The following is an 18,799-nucleotide window of genomic DNA, read 5'->3' as shown; positions in this document are numbered from 1 at the left end:
AGTGTGCTACATGATTTTTAATTTAGTTCCATTTTATTCAATCAAAACACTTTTGAAATACCCTTAAGATTTTATACAATCTCAAACATCATGAAATATGCTTTTCAAAAAGACAAGCAGCCAGGTTTTTAATTTATTAACTTAATGAAAACTGTGACAAATCTTTTTTCTTTTTTTAGAGTTAGACTAAATTAATGTAAAGGTTTTTTTTTAATGATCTGTTTCACTTTTCTGGTCATGACTATAGCTGCTACAAGAAAAAAACAATATAAGGGTCTGTCCAATAACTTCTTACAATATATAGTAAGACTTCAATAACCAATCAATATATTTTTCTTATGTAACACAGTGCTGCTTTTGCTGACATTGTTGTTTGGAGTCCAAGGTCAAAGAAGCACCATTAACAGGAGAAAATGTGAGATAACACTTTATTTTTATTCCTACAAATATCCATGATGAAACCTTTTTTGCTTCTTAAACCTTCATCGGCTTTGATGAAATACAAAAATGAGAGCACTACATAGACGTGCCTATTCTTTATTCAACAGCCAAATCATAAACTTTTAAACAGGACAACTTAAGCCACAGTAAAAGGCAATACATGAACTGTAGATTGATATTTTCATTTTGATAACTAATGGTTTATGCACCCTTGTCAGTGAGGATGGATTGGTGTGAAATGAGAAACAAAAAGCACATCCTTCAATGAGTCTCACATATAATCATCAGATGGGTTGGACCAAGCAAAACAACAAAATTATATCAAGGCTTTTTCCATGAGGGAGTGAGTGGAGGGAGCAATATAAATTGCTGACTATTAATAGATATGTCATCAAGGAGGAGCAATCAGGCATAATGCGATCATGCATAACGTTTTTTTTTTTTTTTTTTTGACTATTCAGGAGTGCTCAACAAATTTGTTAAGTAGAGTTGTTGTTCATCAGTACCAGAGCTGTGGTTATGGTGAGTTATCAGTTCTCTAGGAAAGCCACGTAGTCAGTGAGTCTGGCCAACTGCTGCTCGTTTGGAACCAATGAGACGGGAGGAGGATCTGTTGAGAGAGAAAAGTTGAGTCAGAAGGGGAATCCTTGTGCAAAGGGTGATCGAACTCCATCTTACAACCCACGTGTTTCTAACTCAGGGGCTGAGCAAGGGGCAGGTTTCAGGTTAACCATGAACATTTGCTATGAGCTCACTGCCCCCCACCCCCACATGTTTAACAACACATCCTGCTGAGTGTGAAAGACTGGGAGAGTGGAGCATTACAATTATATAGTTTATTCTTCATCACATTTTGCATTGCTTCTTCTGTCTGAGGTCTACTTTACCGGCGTCATATTGAAGTAATACATGTACATCACAGGATCATGCAAGAAATCAAACAAATGGGGAAAAAAACCCAGAAAGACAAAGGCGTTAAGTGAGTGGGAACTGTGAACATGTGTGCAGCAGATGATTGGCTAATGCAGTATGATCTGATGATTACAAAGAATACAAAGCACAGCCTCTTATTGGCATTGCAACATAAATCAAATTTGATATTCTAAATCCAGCTGGATTAACACATTACTTTTTAAGGTCAGAAAATGAGATTCCAGGAATCTGACAAGCGGGGGAAAAAAAAAAAAAAAAAAAAAAAAAAACAATGACCAAAGAACAGAAAAACATGACTGAGAACATTTGGGTGGTCAAGTCAATAACAAAATGATTAGCTTTCACTTTATACTTTTAACAACTAGCGCTACCTTCACTGTGATTTATCTTAACATTTGTTTACAAAGAATAATGTGGCTTCCATTAAATCCAACTAAATAAAATGTGTACAGTTTTAAACCAAATGAAAAAACAAAACAACAAAAAACAAATTCTCTCCCCATTTTACAGTGCAATACTGCTACCTACCTGGCTTTTTGGGCATCACCATTCTGGTTGCAGGGTCTGCCTGCCAGCCTTGGCTCACCACACCTTTGAATGCAGAGGATGAAAAAAGAGAAGATTCTTATAAGCAAATGAACTGTTATAGTAACACCAACCATAAGCTTTGTGTGAAACCTGAGCGGAGCCATTCTCGATCGTCATGCCAAGCAAATGAAGCTGTAATAATTTTACTACATTCCATGATTTTCAGCCACTTCAACTATTGCCTAACAAGTTGGTCTCAGGCAAGTCAGAGTGCAAAGACTTTTAGAAACATTATACAAACAAGTCATTAAACTAAGGCACTATCATCACTGTGCAATTCTAAACAAGTACAGCCTTTTAAACTGGGACAGTCTTCATAGATTTGCAGATCTGAGTTTCATACACAAAGTAAAACATGAACCCCAGCTCCTCTGGCAGAGTCATCAGCCAAAGAAACAGCTCTGAGCACGTCACTCGAGGCTTTCAGTAGCTCGGCCTGGTCAGTGAGTGGAACTTAATACCAAAGAAGTAAAACAGCTAACCACTTACAAGGCCTTTGCAAAAAATGTGAAAATGTGGCTCATTAACATGTACATATGCCAACATTAAAAGACGAGCCTGTTGTGCTGTATTGGATATTTGTATACTGTAACCTTTTGAACATGATTTTTTTTAATGTTGTAACAGGTACTGTGCTATTTTACAGTGTCCCTGTTGTTATTGATTTATCAAAGACTCGTAAATGTATTGTCATGTTTGTATTTTAATACTTTTTTACATCTTGGCCATGGGACTACAGATGAAAAATAGGCTTCTGGCTAATTCTGGCTCTTTTTTTTTTTAAACCATGTTTGTTCATGTGTTGTATGAAGTCTCCATTCAAATAAACCAATCTAATCATCTTTTTGATTTCTCATTTTGATTTTCTTTTTTTTTTTGTTGTCTGCATGTGCACTGCCAACAATCATGCAGCTGATCAAAGGAAACTCAAATCATGGGATGAGCGATTTAGTCTGAGAATTAAAGCTTAAAGGCAACCCTTATAAAAGCATTACTTTAGACATTTAAAACAATTTGGACTAAATTAAAACCATGTGCTAATGCAGCTCTGGAAAAAGCATCAAGGCCAGAGAAGAGTCGGATAGTGTTAGAGGCTAAAGTAACTCTAGCAGGATTTAAAAAAAGGGTTTGGCTCAAGCATAAATCCTTGCTTTCTATCAAACACCAATTGAACTGATTTTAGCACCAATGGTACTTTTAGTGAAAATAGACATATTTCTCAACCCAACAAGAGTCAGGCAGACAATAACGCCTCAAAGTGAGGGGTGGACTCTCACTCTCAAGCCAGGCCAGGTCACAGCAGGAATGCCACCCACTCATCTGCACACTAAGAATATCTATAATAACAAGTCACTTTTAAGGAACCGTTTATTGTTTTGCAACTGAAAAAAAGAAGATGAGAATTTTAGACTTTTACAATCCGAGTCACAGTTAGGGTGACAAATTTCAAGGTCTGCAGATTTGAGAAGAGATGATCATTTATATATACTGTATATATATATATATTTTTTTTTTTTTTTCTCTGCATATTATTTATTATTGTTATTACTGTTGCTGTTTTTGCACCAAAACAAATTCCTGGTATTGTGAAAACTATACTTAGTAATAAAACATTTTCTGATTCAGAGAGAATGATTACAGCAGCTCACTTATCAAACACCCAAGGTGGCATTACTTTCACCAGCTGCTGGAGAGGATCAATCTAGCTTTTCTTTAAGTTTGATAACCACACACACAAGTGGTCATTTCACACTTTTTAGCTTACTGGGGTTGGGCCTAAAAACTACACCGAAATGCTTGTACCGGTGAACACATTTAAGTTCTAATTCACTTAACATAAAAACTCAGTTTTAGGCTTCTATAAAATATATTTCAACTAAATACAGAATCTAATCGATAAAATAAGCAGAAAGCAAAATCTGCAAAAATAATGCCTACAAAAAACTGAGCGAGGAAAACCATACTTAAATAAATTTAAATAGATAAAACATTACAAAATAAAGGTTTGAAGTATTGTAAAGTATATGGACATATTAATGCTTTTCATTTATTCAACTGTATTTACAGAGTTGGTCATTATACGCCCACATTCTTTGCACTTTCTTCTATCTTGCAAAGTAAAACAATAGAATACATTAAAAAAAATAAACAATAAAAATATATAAATGTGATACATCAAATCTTAAAACTGTTGATCAGTCTGAAACTGCTACAGGAGCCTGCAGTGATTTGACAATTACTAGTTAGAAACTCAGGGTCCTTTAAGTTGGTCAGCACATGTCAATGGGGTGTCATTGTCTAATGTCTAATAAACAGACATCTATACTCTTCACAGCAGCCTGTGTGGAATTGATTCTTTTTTATTAAACAGTCATCTGAAACTGAATGTGCAGACACAGTGTCTTATCTCCGCTTCATTTTTTTTTTTTAAAGAAAGTGATTCCTTAACCCCTTCTTAAAAGAAAGTAGGTATGTTAACCCAGTTTTGAGGTAAAGCTCTAGACTCATCGTAATAAGTCTAGACTCCCATGTACAGACTGAACTAACTTACGGACTCAATTCAGAAAAGTTAAGGTTGGTCTGTATATTTCAACTAAAGTTTTTGATTGTTTTTGTTTAGGTTCTTCTCCGGTAGTGAGTGCATCAGTTGGACATTACCTTTTACAGCTTCATCCACAGAATAACCCACAAAGGCAGCGAAATCGTCTGCTGTTATGGACGTGTATGCCTGGGCCAAAAGACTGTATGCCCTTTGTCGTGTGCTTTCTGTGAAGACATGACAATTAGAAAAAATGCATATGGTCCGCACAAGACTAATGTCTGTAAACAGCACACAGTGTGTGCAGCTAACAGGCCACAGCAGCAGCAAGTGACAACATTTTCCAGACAGGAAGAGTATCTAAAGCAAACTATTGATAGTGTGTGTACGGAATCAAACAGATGCTTTAGGATTCAAACTAATATGCGTTTAACTGCTCCTCCTCATTAGGTGTGACTTGCTGTTTGATTGCTGATACTGTAGTCAAATGTTTTAGGGATAATGAAAGGAACAGGTTAAAGTTAAATGGAGAGCATCACTGCCTGGGCTAAAAAAAAGTCTGTTTTATCAGCAGGGCCTGGTTTCTGTCCACTCAGTCCTGTTTATCACTTAAGACTTGACCTTCTGCTGTAACTGTGGAGATTGTTGAGTGGTGGGCTGTATCTGCTGCAGCTACTGGTGGTATCACACTAAGTTCCCAGGTTTGCAGCCCTTTGTGTTTAATAGCCTAGCAACGTGGCAATGTGTATCAACACCAAGCTTCGTGCCTGTTGCAACTGTTAGCAGCAGTAAAAATTACACGCAGGATGAGAAGAGACAGCTGTGTAGGGGAAGGCCACTCTTGCAAATCCTAAGGGCTGATGACGTTTCCTGTTCTCACAGTTTTTATTTTAGAGCAAAAAGAAACTAAAATGGAATGACTGCAGATGAGCAATTATTTTTATAGTATTTTTATAAATTTTAATAAGACTGAAAACACAGCAAAGTGAAACCTGTGTACCAGTACTTACTTACAAACAATTAATGAAAAGATTATAATTCATGCGACACAGTGATAACTATTTGTTTAAACTGAAGAGTAAAGTGTATTTTTCTTTTATTTGTTCTTGATCCATGTCTTGACTCTGACTGGCTGCAGATCAGCACGCTCTCAGCCCAATAAAGCAGGTCATCTGAAGAGGTTTTCCAAAACTCATTCCCTTTGGCAGACACGTATTCTGATCCTGCCCTATTGACCACCAAGAGATGACTTGTATAGCAACTGTAGTGGCTTGTCTCAATGTGCTCTTCTGGCATGGCAGAACTGGGTTGGAGGTGCTGAGCAAGACATCCATGAGTGGGAGGTGGGGAGTTTTATGGAGCAGAAACAGGACCTGGCCTGTCCTTCTGTGACGGTCTATTCCAGGGCTGTGCTATCATTTCTCACCCTCTCACCACTTAAAAATAGCCCCCACGTCTCCCAGCAAAGGCAAAGCAGACAGGGCATTGCAAGGGCTTTTATTTTTACATTCAGTGTATTGCCAAGTAAGTGCAGGATCAGACTGGGAAACATTTGGATTAAAGTACAGCAAAGAAACTCTATGCAACCAAAAATATAAGGACTGCCTCATAAATTGCTGTGAAAAAAACAACAACAAAAAAACCTCAAGCTTAACTTCATGCAGCTTTATTCAAGTCAGATGTGGTGACTACAAACAGGTCAACTGATCACCAGCTAAACACAAGAAACCATTTCCATAACCGACAACTGAAAACCATGTGCAATCATTTCACAGACATTTGAAGCCTAGTTTTCCCATTTACGTGGTGTAGAAGTACAAAAGTATAAAAAGTTAAGAAAAGGCCTACAACGTTGAAATTAAATATTGCACTTAAAGGACAGACTGTTGTAACCCTTCTTCTTTAAAGACCTTCAATTCCATTTCATATCAAATTCAAAGTTCTTATTACAAACTATTTCTTTTTTAAAAACATTTACTGAGCATTTCAGTTTTTATTTATTCCTCCTCCTCTTCCTCTTCTTCTGCATCCTCAAAATCATCTTCGTCACCCACTCCAAAGTCCATTTTACCAAGGACCGTTTCAACATGCTCTGTTGCCAAAGTGAAGTGGTCCATCTTCTCAAAGCCTGGCTCTGGCCTGTCTTCCCCGAGGGCTAATTTGGCAGCATCTTTGGTCTGATTTATAAGGCCCTTTGAAGCCAAAAGAAATTCAGCAGCTCCACTCTGCTCCAGTGCCCTCACAGCCGTATCTGTCAGCTCTGAGCTTGCCTGTAGTCGTTCACCGTAACGTTGAGCCAGAGCTCGCAGAGCCGCCACCTTATCATCCTGCTCTTTCCCGATCTGCTCAAGTAGGATGGTCTTTCGCTCTTCAAGGACAGCATATAACAGGTCAAAGCGTTCAGACAGGCCTTGCTTGGCACGTTGAGCATTCTCTTGTACAGCACGGCAGGCATCTTCCATCTGGTTTAGCAAAGCCTGCAGACGAGCGTTGCTTGCCACCAAGGTGTCGATGGCATTACTCAGCTCACTTTTCTGGGTCTGATAAATGCTTGCTAGAGGTGCCACTTCGCAGTCCTTATGCTGACCAAACACTTTGCACATAGAGCAGGTGGGTGTCTGGCAACTCACACAATAGATGTTGATTTTCTCATCCTCGTGTTCTAGGCACATAGGATCTTTGGATTCTTTTGGCTTCAGTGCAGGTTCTGTGGTTCCGGTTCCACTTCCCTCTTGCTGTTGCTTATAGAGATCGATGATATTTTCCACCAACAGGTTGCGCTGCAACCCATGCACACCATGGCGGTCAAGTACCACCTCAAACCGGCAGGTTGGACAACGGAAAACACCACCAGAAAAGCGGTATGGATTGCGAGAGTCATAGAGGTCACTGGCACAAGTGCGACAGAGGTTGTGTTGGCAGGGCAGGATGACTACTGGCTTCGTAAACATGTCAAGGCAGATGGGACAGCTTAGCTGCTTCTCAAGGCTATCCATGGGGCTAGGAGGGCGAACAATGGATCCTGTCCTCTGGACATCCATTATAGAGACTGTGTCGACACTTACACCAGTTGAGAAATGTAAGTGGAAAAAAAGACCTTGAAGCTTTCTTTGGAAATTGGAAAAAAATGGAGACGCCTTTCAAAGCTTATCCTCTGTGTGTGCAGCCACGAGTGAAGTGCTGATATCTATTCTGGTTAAGAGCTAGCAGCTCTGTCCTATATACCAGGCCCAGCTGGTGACACATGATCCTTCCACCAAAGAGAACACACATTCCAGGCTGGTTACAGGCCCAAAATCTTTTCACAGAAATGCCCCCCCCCTCCAAAAGGGTGCAGCATGTGTCACATGTCCCAGTGGGCACTGTGTCTCCCGTGACACTGGTGGACTGTGGTGGCCAGCACACAAACAAACAGGGTCCATGTGACCAGCTCCAAGGTGCTCATCACAGACAAGAGGCTCAGTCAAATAAGTAAACAAGTTGATGTCAACATCCTGGCAAATGTTTGTCTGTCCACATCTCTGGTCTCATGTGCCATCGCTTCTCAAACCTCATTGCACAAGTTGTTTTGGATCAGTAAAACAAAGTTTGTGCTTTGGTTTGAAATAAACGAGCTTTAGAGGCAAGTTTTGTTTGTGTAGTGTATAACTATTACAGGTCTTAGCATGTTGACATGATTAAAGCACTCTAGAGGACTGAATACATTCTTTTTTAAATACATTCTTTATACATATTTTATCTAAAAGATTTTTTTTTTAAAGCATAAAACACATTTAAAGTTCCTAATATGTATTCATACAGACAATAATAATGTATAAAATGAAGACAATTTCTTTGAAATTTCCAAATTTACATTTAATTTACAAAGATTACTCGCTTTTATAATGGATTGGATAATGCGGCTATAATAGACAACTGATAGTTTCCTCATGTTGGAAGAATCCTATTTGTCAGTGAATTATGTATAAAGGCTTTATTGGCGTTAATGGCTAAATTAAAAACCTTTTCCTTATAAAAAGCACTGAAAGTGTAGTTTTTTTTTCAAAATCCTTCCATCTATCAGTCTCTAACCAAAGGTTTCGGGACAAACTGCAAGTGAGAATCAATAGTAGTTCAGTACCAGCTGCCATAAACATGAGGGAGAAGCTATTCTTAACCATTGCATAAAGAAAAAAAAAAATCAGATAACACAAATGCTGCAACCCCTGGTGGCATGAAACCAAAATGTGACATGATTACATCAATATAAACACATTTATTATATTTAAATAAACATAACATATACAGTATGTACTGAGATCTTTAAAATATTGGAATGAAACAATTAAGAAAACCACAATTATAAAGGATTAATAACTTGCTGTTGATACTTCTTAATATATTTAAACAGATAGATCAGTCTGCTGCTGGCCCCTAGTGACAGACAGCTCACATTACAGTGTATGTCGTGTTTGCTCGGTAAAAATATTTGAAAATTCAGTAAAAGAAAATGGCAGGCACACAAGGTGTGTTTTTTAAATCATTGTATATTGTTCAAACCTAAAGGGTGATGGAAAAGATGGAACACATATTTCCTTATTACCTTGAAGTGCTTCCATGACGGAATTAATATTCTCTGACCACTGGTGAGCTGCAATGGTTGCATAGATCCCTGGAAAGTCCCTCTGCCAAATGCGTTGGCCAACAGCCCAAATAGCAGTTAATTCAGCGTTTGCCTGTTAGCAGCAAGGGAAAATCAATTCCAACCCACATATTCAGGAAAAAGCTCTGCTGTTTTTACAACTTTGACCTAAATAAGAAAACACCTAATTTTTGTTACATTTTACTAGCTCACAAACACATTCAGTCAAGGGGCTGTGCAGTTTAAAGTTGGGCTGAATGATTTTGGAAAATAATCTAATTGCAATTTTTTACCTCAATATTGCGATTGCAATAATTTTTTTCAAGAGCCTCTTGTCATGTATTTTTCAATGAACACAAGCAATAAATAAATCTGTTTCATAATAAACAATTTCAGATGTATTTGAACTTTAAATAAATATAAAATATACATTTTTATGCACAGATTACAACAATGAAGCAAACAAATCTGTGGCTTAACCTCTTCAACATATCCAACAAACTTCACGTTTCTTAAACACTCTGAACTTAACAGGACAGTACAAGACAGGAAGAGAAAAAAAAAAGAAAAAAAAAAAAAAAAAAAAAAAAAATTATATACTGTATATATGCGATTAGAATGATATCACTGCAAATGCAATTAATCGTTCAGCCCTAGTTTAAAGTGAAGGCAGTTTGACTGAAAAATTTCAGAAACCTATGATACTTTCTGGCAATTCCTTTTGGCAACCTACAGAGTTTATTAAGCCCATCTTTAAAAGACAATACAATTAATATTGTGCATAATAAGTTGTTTTCTTAGGCAAATATCGTCTTATAAGTACATTTAGAAGATTTTAGGCAAAACGTGTAAAAACTAGAGGGTCTTCAGGTCTAATAACTAAATGTAGCAAAGTATGAAAAGCAATGAGGTTGTGCTTACTGTATGTGTGATGCAGTCAACAGGGCAAGTAAAATATTTGCAACACAAACAACCAGCAAGGAATTTTAATGAATAGACTAAAAGATTTATTTTGTGTGGAACCATGTGACCCAGTAACAACTTATTCAAATACTTGTTTTAGAATATTTGTACTGTAATACTTACAGATTTTATAGCTTGCGGAATCCTCTTCCATAGATATCTTGCATTGTTCCTGTTAAACCAACATCAAAACTGTAAGTATATTTGGTGATGGAAGATATAACAGACCACACTTTAGTCAAACAGGAAAGTTTGTACTTTACAAGTTTACTCAGACCTTTACAAGTTTACTGGTAGCAATCTAGCATCATCTCACAAAATGGTTTGAATGCTTTTATAAATGTGACTAATAGACAGCTATCAATGAAAGAATCAAGAAGTTTTCGCAAAACCTGAGATTCCTCTGTAAGCTTCTCAAAGCCAAAAAATATAATACACTTGGGAATAAGGCGCCCTATCCAGCTTTATGATAGGAAAACATGGAACATCAACAAAAACAATATGAAGATAATAAAAGCAACATATATGAAAGTAGGGGTGTGTATTGCCTGGCATCTGACAATACGATTCGTATCCTGATACATAGGTCACGATACGATATGATATATCCCGATATTAAAGTAAATAAGGTGATTATTGCAATTTTATTTATTTTTTATGTATGACTTAAGAAACAACTAATCTGTAAATTTGTACACCTTCATGAGAACATTATGTATGAAATATATTTTATTGGCTTTAACATGCCATGTGCCAACAACTTAAAATAAAAAGTAACATACAATCTGCCTGTGGCTTTTAAACCAACTTTCACTTTAGTGCAACATAACTTTAGTGCAATTGAACTGAGATATATGCCTACAATAACAAATAAATGCAGAAAGTTAGTACTTTTTTTTAATTTTTTTGAAAAAACACAAGCTGGTCAACATGCCTAGGTTTCAGCGCACTTCTTTGTGCAGTTACAATGTCTCCTGCTATGGAAATGACATTCCTGGTTAAATGTAAAAAAAATAAATTAATAATTAAATTCAAAAATCGATATGGATGCAATTAGAATCGATCTGTTAATCGTGTGACATAATATCGCGATATATCGGCGAAACAATTTTTTCCAACACCCCTATATGAAAGTAATCCATATGATAAACGGAGTAACTAGAATGGGCAAAATCCACAATGTAGACTTATGTAAAAGGTTTAACGTTATACCAATCGCTATTAAGATTAAGAACAGCCAAATCAGATGGTTTGAACATGTACGAAGGAGACTACCAGAGCATCCCATCTCCATGTCCTACAACTACACGGTGGAAAGTATTAGACCAACTGGGAGAGAGAAAAAGATGGTTCAAGTATCAATCAATCTCAATCAATCTTTTATTTGTATAGCACCAAATCATAACCAATGGTATCTCAAGACACTTTACAGTAGAGCAGTCTTAAGGACGGACTCTTCATTTTATGGCTACACACATATGCATATATACGTACAGTATATGCACATACGTATATGCACATACATATGTATCCCACACCCAACATGAATTCATTAATTGGAGATCTTTCTGGGGAAAACCGAACCTGATAGGAAGAGATGGAATCCATCCTACTTTGGAGGGAGCATCTCTACTATCAGAAAACATGGCACAGTCACTGTTATGACATCTCATGAATGAGACCATGTTACAGAGGGGGAGTCCTCCACGCCCCTCTGCGCTTGCCTTAGGACAGTTTCCCTCCCATTGCTATTATGATAGCTGTGTTCATCGTCATGACAACTGTTGTGATGGTGATGAATATTATTTTATGGAGACGGTGTCTGTCCCCCGACCCTAATTTCACAATGATTTTAACATAAAATCAAATAAAAGAGCTATCAATTATAAAAATCTGAAAAAAATTTAAATCTCAAATCTAGAAACACCAAAACATAAAACCATTAGATGTGCTCTATTAAATATTAGATCACTGAGATCCAAATCTCTACTAGTAAATGACCTTATCTCAGAAAATAACTTTGATTTATTCTGTTTAACTGAAACATGGCTGTATCAAGATGAACATGTTAGTTTAAATGAAGCCACTCCTCCCAGTCATTTAAATACTCATATGCCACGAGACATAGGCCGTGGAGGTGGTGTAGCAGCTATTTATCATTCCTCTCTCCTAATCTATCCTAAACCAAAGGCCAGTTACACTTCCTTTGAAAGCCTGGTTCTAAATTTATCTCATACCAAATCAAAAACCTGCCAGCCAGTCTTATTTGCGATAATTTACCGTCCTCCAGGCCCTTATTCTGAATTTCTATCAGAATTCTCTTAGTCCTCAGTTCTGATAAAATACTGATAGTAGGAGATTTTAATATCCATGTTGACAAAGATAGTGATAGCCTGAGCTCAGCCTTTATGTCCCTAATAGACTCAGTTGGCTTTTTTCAAACTATTAATGAAGCTACTCATTGTTTAAATCATACTCTTGATCTTGTTCTAACATATGGCCTTGATATTAATGAACTAAAAGTCTACCCTGAAAATCCTCTGCTATCAGAGCACTTTTTAATATCTTTTAACATTATCCTAGAGGATCTCGCACTGTGCAATAAAATAGTTAGGAGTAGAAATCTGTCCAATAGTGCTGTGGCTAAATTTAAAGAGGCCATTCCTGCTGCCTTAAACTCAGTGCACCATCCAATAAATAACTATGATATTAATTATAACCCCTCTCAACTGGATCTGCTTGTCGATAGCTCTGCTAGTCTACTAAAATCCACCTTGGACTCAATTGCCCCATTGAGGGAAAAAACTATTAAACGTCAGAGGAAAGCTCCGTGGTTTAGCTCTGAAACTCGCACACTCAAACAAACAACCCGTAAATTAGAGAGAATGTGGCGCTCCAATAAAACAGAGGAGTCACAAATACTCTGGCAAGAAAGCCATAGTAAATACATGACAGCCTTACGACATAGTCGATCTACATACTATTCCTCACTAATTGAAGAAAATAAAAATAATCCGAGGTACCTTTTCAGCACTGTAGCCAGGCTAACACAAAGTCAGAGCTCTATTGAACCCATGATTCCTCTAGCCCTCAGCTGTGAGGACTTTATGACATTTTTTAACGATAAAATTCACAAGATTAGAGATAAAATTAGCCACTCCCTGCCTTCACCTGGGCCTGCTGTACCATTAAATGTAAATAGGCCAAACCTAAACTGTTTCACACATATAGGACTTCAGGAACTTAACTCTGATATTTCATCCTCCAAACCATCGACCTGCCTTTCAGATCCAATCCCAACTAAGCTGTTTAAAGAAGTTGTTCCCCTGATCTGCCCATCTTTGTTGGAGACAAATATATCCCTATCAATAGGCTACGTGCCACAGTCCTTTAAAGTAGCTGTAATCAAACCCCTTCTCAAAAAACCTACTCTTGATTCCAGCACTTTAGCAAACTACAGGCCTATATCTAATCTTCCTTTTATTTCAAAGATTCTTGAGAAAGTTGTGGCGGCTCAGCTCTGTGACTTCCTTCAAAACAACAACCTGTTCGAGGACTTCCAGTCAGGTTTTAGAGCTCAACACAGCACAGAGACTGCTTTAGTTAAAGAAACTAATGATCAACTCTGGGCTTCAGATGAAGGACGACTCTCAGTGCTGGTTTTATTAGATCTTAGTGCAGCTTTTGACACTATAGATCACTATATTCTACTAGAGAGATTAGAGGAATTACTTGGAATCACAGGGACTGCCCTAAACTGGTTGAAGTCCTACCTATCTGATAGGTACCAGTTTGTACACGTGAATAATAAGTCTTCTGTGTACACTAAAGTAAGCTACGGGGTTCCTCGGGGCTCTGTGCTAGGTCCAATCCTCTTCTGTATCTATATGATCCCCCTTGGTAATGTTATGAGAAAATACTCTGTTAACTTTCACTGCTATGCTGATGATACCCAACTGTATGTATCAATGAAGCCAGGTGAAACAAATCAGCGATCTAAACTTGAGGCCTGTCTAAAGGACATTAGGGCCTGGATGGACCAAAATTTTCTTCTTCTTAACTCAGACAAGACTGAGGTCATTGTACTGGGCCCACGACACCTTAGAGAAACATATGCTAGCCTAACTGCCCTAGATGGCATTACTCTGGCACGGAGCACAACTGTTAGAAACCTTGGGGTTTTATTTGATCAGGATTTATCCTTCAACTCTCACATAAAACAAACTTCAAGAACTGCCTTCTTTCATCTCCGTAACATTGCTAAAATCAGACCTATCCTGTCTCAGGGCGACGCCAAAAAGCTAGTGCATGCTTTTGTTACCTCTCGACTGGATTATTGTAATTCTCTTTTAGCAGGCTGCCCGAGCAAGTCACTTAAGACACTTCAGCTGGTTCAAAATGCTGCAGCACGTGTACTGACTAAAACTAGGAGAAGAGATCACATTACTCCTGTATTAGCCTCTCTGCATTGGCTTCCCATAAAATATAGAATAGAATTCAAGATTCTTCTTCTCACTTATAAAGCCCTAAATGGACAGGCACCAGTCTATCTCAAGGAGCTTGTAGTGCCAAACAATCCCCCCAGAACACTACGCTCTCAAAATGCTGGACTACTCGTTGTTCCATTTGTCTCTAAAAGTAGTATAGGAGGAAGAGCTTTCAGTTATCAGGCCCCACTTCTCTGGAACCATCTACCAACCACGGTTCGGGGGGCAGACACCCTCTCTACCTTTAAGGTTAGGCTCAAAACATTCCTCTTTGGTAAAGCTTTTAGTTAGGAACCAGCTCATAGCTCACAGTCAAGATGCAATAGGCATAGACTGCCGGTGGGGGGGTCTGGCATGCTCGGTTGGAGAGAGGTTGGAGAGGGCGTTAAGAGAGAGGTCATTTAGGTTAGAGAAGGACCGGAGAGGGTCCCATTCCTCTCTCAAACACTCCCTCTATGTCTGCTTCTTCCCTTGTGTGTTTGCTCCTGTACTCCTTCTGGCTTTTGTCTTGCAGGTCCGTGGGATCCTTAGTGTGGAGTTACAGAGTCTCAACAACTCTGTCTCCACCCATTCTAGTACTTTGGAAACAAAGTACTAGAATGAGCACTTAATAGGGATGGGCGATATCGACTAAAAAAATTATCATGATAATTTCTGGTATTATCACGATAACGATAAAAATCATGATAAATAAAAGCTATAAATAAATACATTTACAACTTAGTGTAAACAGGTTCCTTACAAACACAAATAAATCTGAATACATCCTACTAGACACATTAAAAAAGGCTACAATAGCTGCTGACTCAGAGTTCATGAGCTGATATTTTATGGAATATAATGTATTTATTTCTTTCCTCACTTGAAATGAAATTATTTTCTGAAAAAAAAAAAAAAGCACATGAAAAGCACAAATAACTCCATTAGTGTTTTCACTGCTGATGAATCTTGTTTCATTTATCTTATGAGTTACATAAACTTTTGGTTGATAAATAACTCTGATTTCCTATAATTAAACCAGATCAAGCTGATGATTTAATAATTCAGTATATATTGGTGTAATAATCTCAATAGTTACATTAGTCTCATGGGACCAGCTTTGTCTGTGAACATGTTAAATATAATTAAAAAATATTGCGTTTCACAAGTTGGGACAGATGAATAGTGACATTCATATTATACTAACATTTATTTCACACAACGTGTGACATGTTAGCTTTTATCCTTCTATACAAGTGTTAAATCTGACCATAAACAAATCGATGGCTCTCTGTGGCTTTATGACAGTAAGACGTGTTCTTTTAACTTGGTCAATTTCTTATATGGAGTGGTTAACATTAGCTCTTAGCCAAGTCTGCGTGTCAGTGGGTTAGTTTAACATAGTTAGCTTTAGTTGAGTTTCCAGTTCATAATCGTTGCTACAGGTTCATCTCTGTCCCCGTGTTTGTGGAACTTTGGGTGGATCTGATGGAGGAACTTGAATCGGTTCCCTTTGTTGGATGGTTGTCTGGTCAGAGGGGAAAGGAAACATGGCGAATGGTGACAGTCAGCAGAATGACATAAAAATGAAGGAGTTTGTAGAACTTGTGCATGATGCAGCGGGTACAAGTCAGAGGTGTGGAAACATTGTTGTAAATGCTTCCTTTACAGTTTTTTGACCAGACTGGATTGTTTGTTTGACACAATCCTTAAACTTTTATGGATGCCGAGTTGTTAAGTGGCGGACGAGTAGCGCACGGTACACTAGCAATGTTAGCATATTGTCCACCTTTTCTCCTGGTTTCTTGATGTGGTGAACAGCAAATGAATCTGTGATAGTAGGCAGTATTAAGTTTATGTTATAAATATTTTTAGCATTGCTGCAAACTGTGTGACTTCCTGTAAAACTGTGAGCTTTCCCACAATATCACAATAATTATTGTACCGTGAGGTTACTACTGTGATTATACCCAACTGTGGGATTTAGATATCGTTACATCACTAACTAACAAGCGTTACTGACTGACAGGCAACAGCCTATCTGGAGTTTGATAATAAGGTAAGAAGACTCAATACTTCATAAGTTTACTTTGACCAATCTAGATATAAAAAAAAAAAAAAAAAAAAAAAAAGCGATATACGATATAAATCTTGATCATTTTGTTTCAAATAAAGAATAAAGTCTGATCAGAAAAACAATTCATGGTACAATTCAAATGCCACACAGGCACATTTACTAGCAAACAGCTGCACAATGTGTCACTTAGGTATTTTTCTCCTCTAACGGACAGCACGTGCGAGTGAGTTTCGTAGTGTGATTGTTTAGGTGAAGGTGTGGCTTGGGATGCACTCAGTAATCCATCAAGCTGTGCTTTTTATACTGTTCTGAGAAGTAGAGACAGCAGCAAATCCTAAAACATATACACACACACATATATATAATTTTTTATATCCTCAAAATAGAAAACTCAATATATCTTGTATCTCAATATATCACCCAGTTCTAGTCTGTATCATATATACTGTAGATTAAATATATTGTACTTATGTCTAATTATAACTTCTGCAGTTAATTTTATTATGTTATTATATAAAAAAAAGAAACTAGTGCTCTGGCTGGCTGTTGATGAGTACATGGTGAACAGTTTACACTACAACATCTTAGCTGCAAATCTTGCATATTGTTGTCAACTGCTGTGATCGATTTGAGAAGAGCCCTATTTATGACATGTAAAAAAGCTGATTGCTATGTGTAGTTACTCTCGAGTAAGACTGCCACAATGTTGTGGCGATATCATGCAGCCATGTTATTTTTTGTCTATATTTCAAAGGTTATACTAATTGAGACTTACCTGACACCAAATGCTTAAATGTCAGAAAGATACAATATTAGACTGATGCCAACATAACATTTGACATTTACATCACAAGTCAGTGGTCCAAATACTAAGCCTAATATATAGTGTATATAGCATTAATTCATCAGCACTGACCCTGGTGGCTGTGGGTGGCCACACAGAGAACTTACATGTCGTTGTTTAGTAAATAGAGAGCCAGCAGCTGAGCATAGACTTGAGGAGTTGCAATGCCACCAGGAGCCTGGGAGACAGAAATGCAGAATAAAGAGCTATAAATGACACCTGAAGACATCTTTAATTGCTTTGGAAACAACAGCTTTGATTTGTTATGACAGAAGCTGTAACTGATGCCAATGCCATCCGTCTACTTAAACATATAGAATTAATGAGCAAAACACTATTAAATAATAAATATTTCAATAAACATTTGTATTGGTCTGCCACATTTCTGAAAAAGAAATTCAAATAAATTATATGTAACTAGTCGGAAAGCAGTTTTTTAAAGAACCAACAGAAGCTAACAGGCATCTATTAACGACATTAAATCATTTAAAAAAAACGAAAAAAAAAAAACTTTAAAATAATAATATTAATGCTGTATTCTCTCTATTTGCATCGGCCTGTGTGTTAACCAGGTAGTTTGACGACCAGTAAAGTTATACAGCAGCATCTTCAAACATACTATGATGCTAGCACATACCTCCAATGCTAACCGACTGTCAGCATCATAAGTCGAGTTCTTCAGGAGAAAGCAATAGAAAACGTAGACTATGTACGTGAGAAATAAAAACATTATATTAAACTCTTACCTCGAGTTCTTGAGCTTCACATTGTTCTAATAATCGATCGAAGTTTTCCTCCATTATTACAGCAGCAGGCATGTTGAGTGTCACTGTCAGTGCCCAATACTTTCACGAGCCTGTTTTTTTTCACATCCTTGTAACTCATGCGCGTAGAACACGTCACTTCCTATACTCGCAATTCTGACGTCAGAGCTGCTGGGAACGTGATATTTGAATGTAAACCGACCATACGACGTTTGTTAAATATGTTGATAGTACATATTTAAATATGTGACAGTTTTGTTGTGTTTTTAATTGTTAATAAAAATAAATACAATTTAAAAAATAATAATTTAAAAAACGGATAAAAAACCAAACATAAAAAAACCAAAAGAAATTCGAATTCACTAAAAACATAAATTTCTAATTACTCTTAATTAGCATGATTTCAACTTTTTAAATAGTACACGAACTGCCGTAAAATAGGTCGACCGGATGAAGACGCGTTTCGCGCATGCGTTGAAAGGATCTGAAACTATCAGGCCTGTGAAAGGATTGGACACTGACAGTCACAGCCTAGTAGCATAATACGTGGACGCCTCATCGAC

The 18,799-nt window shown here is 37.4% G+C and overlaps 2 protein-coding genes across 2 annotated transcripts; both read right to left on the bottom strand.

The window, feature by feature from the left end:
* Window positions 1–416: 416 nt before the first annotated feature.
* cops8 (COP9 signalosome subunit 8) lies at window positions 417–18,371 on the bottom strand. Its single transcript, XM_028435598.1, has 7 exons — window positions 18,219–18,371; window positions 17,580–17,650; window positions 10,209–10,257; window positions 9,084–9,216; window positions 4,621–4,728; window positions 1,903–1,965; window positions 417–1,051 (listed from the first exon to the last, which is right to left on the bottom strand). Exons 1-7 carry the CDS (start codon window positions 18,288–18,290, stop codon window positions 972–974), a joined length of 576 nt encoding a protein of 191 aa, XP_028291399.1. The 5' UTR covers window positions 18,291–18,371; the 3' UTR covers window positions 417–971.
* Window positions 5,985–7,709, bottom strand: LOC114454818 (E3 ubiquitin-protein ligase TRIM63). Its single transcript, XM_074783792.1, has one exon. The coding sequence runs from the start codon at window positions 7,540–7,542 to the stop codon at window positions 6,499–6,501; it is 1,044 nt and encodes a 347-aa protein (XP_074639893.1). The 5' UTR covers window positions 7,543–7,709; the 3' UTR covers window positions 5,985–6,498.
* Window positions 18,372–18,799: the final 428 nt, after the last annotated feature.

This window comes from Gouania willdenowi, chromosome 21, assembly GCF_900634775.1.
Source record: "Gouania willdenowi chromosome 21, fGouWil2.1, whole genome shotgun sequence".
NCBI classification, from domain to species: domain Eukaryota; kingdom Metazoa; phylum Chordata; class Actinopteri; order Blenniiformes; family Gobiesocidae; genus Gouania; species Gouania willdenowi.
This window is presented reverse-complemented; position numbering and strand designations above follow the sequence as displayed.

Bases quoted from the DNA above. Each gene is read 5' to 3' on its own strand.
- LOC114454818 (XM_074783792.1), bottom strand. From the start codon at position 7,542: ATGGATGTCCAGAGGACAGGATCCATTGTTCGCCCTCCTAGCCCCATG.
- cops8 (XM_028435598.1), bottom strand. From the start codon at position 18,290: ATGCCTGCTGCTGTAATAATGGAGGAAAACTTCGATCGATTATTAGAA. The intron at 4,729-9,083 runs GTAATAAGGAAA...ATGTCTTCACAG, and splicing joins CGTCATGGAAGCACTTCAAG to AAAGCACACGACAAAGGGCA. The intron at 1,966-4,620 runs GTAATGTCCAAC...CTGCATTCAAAG, and splicing joins TGTGGATGAAGCTGTAAAAG to GTGTGGTGAGCCAAGGCTGG.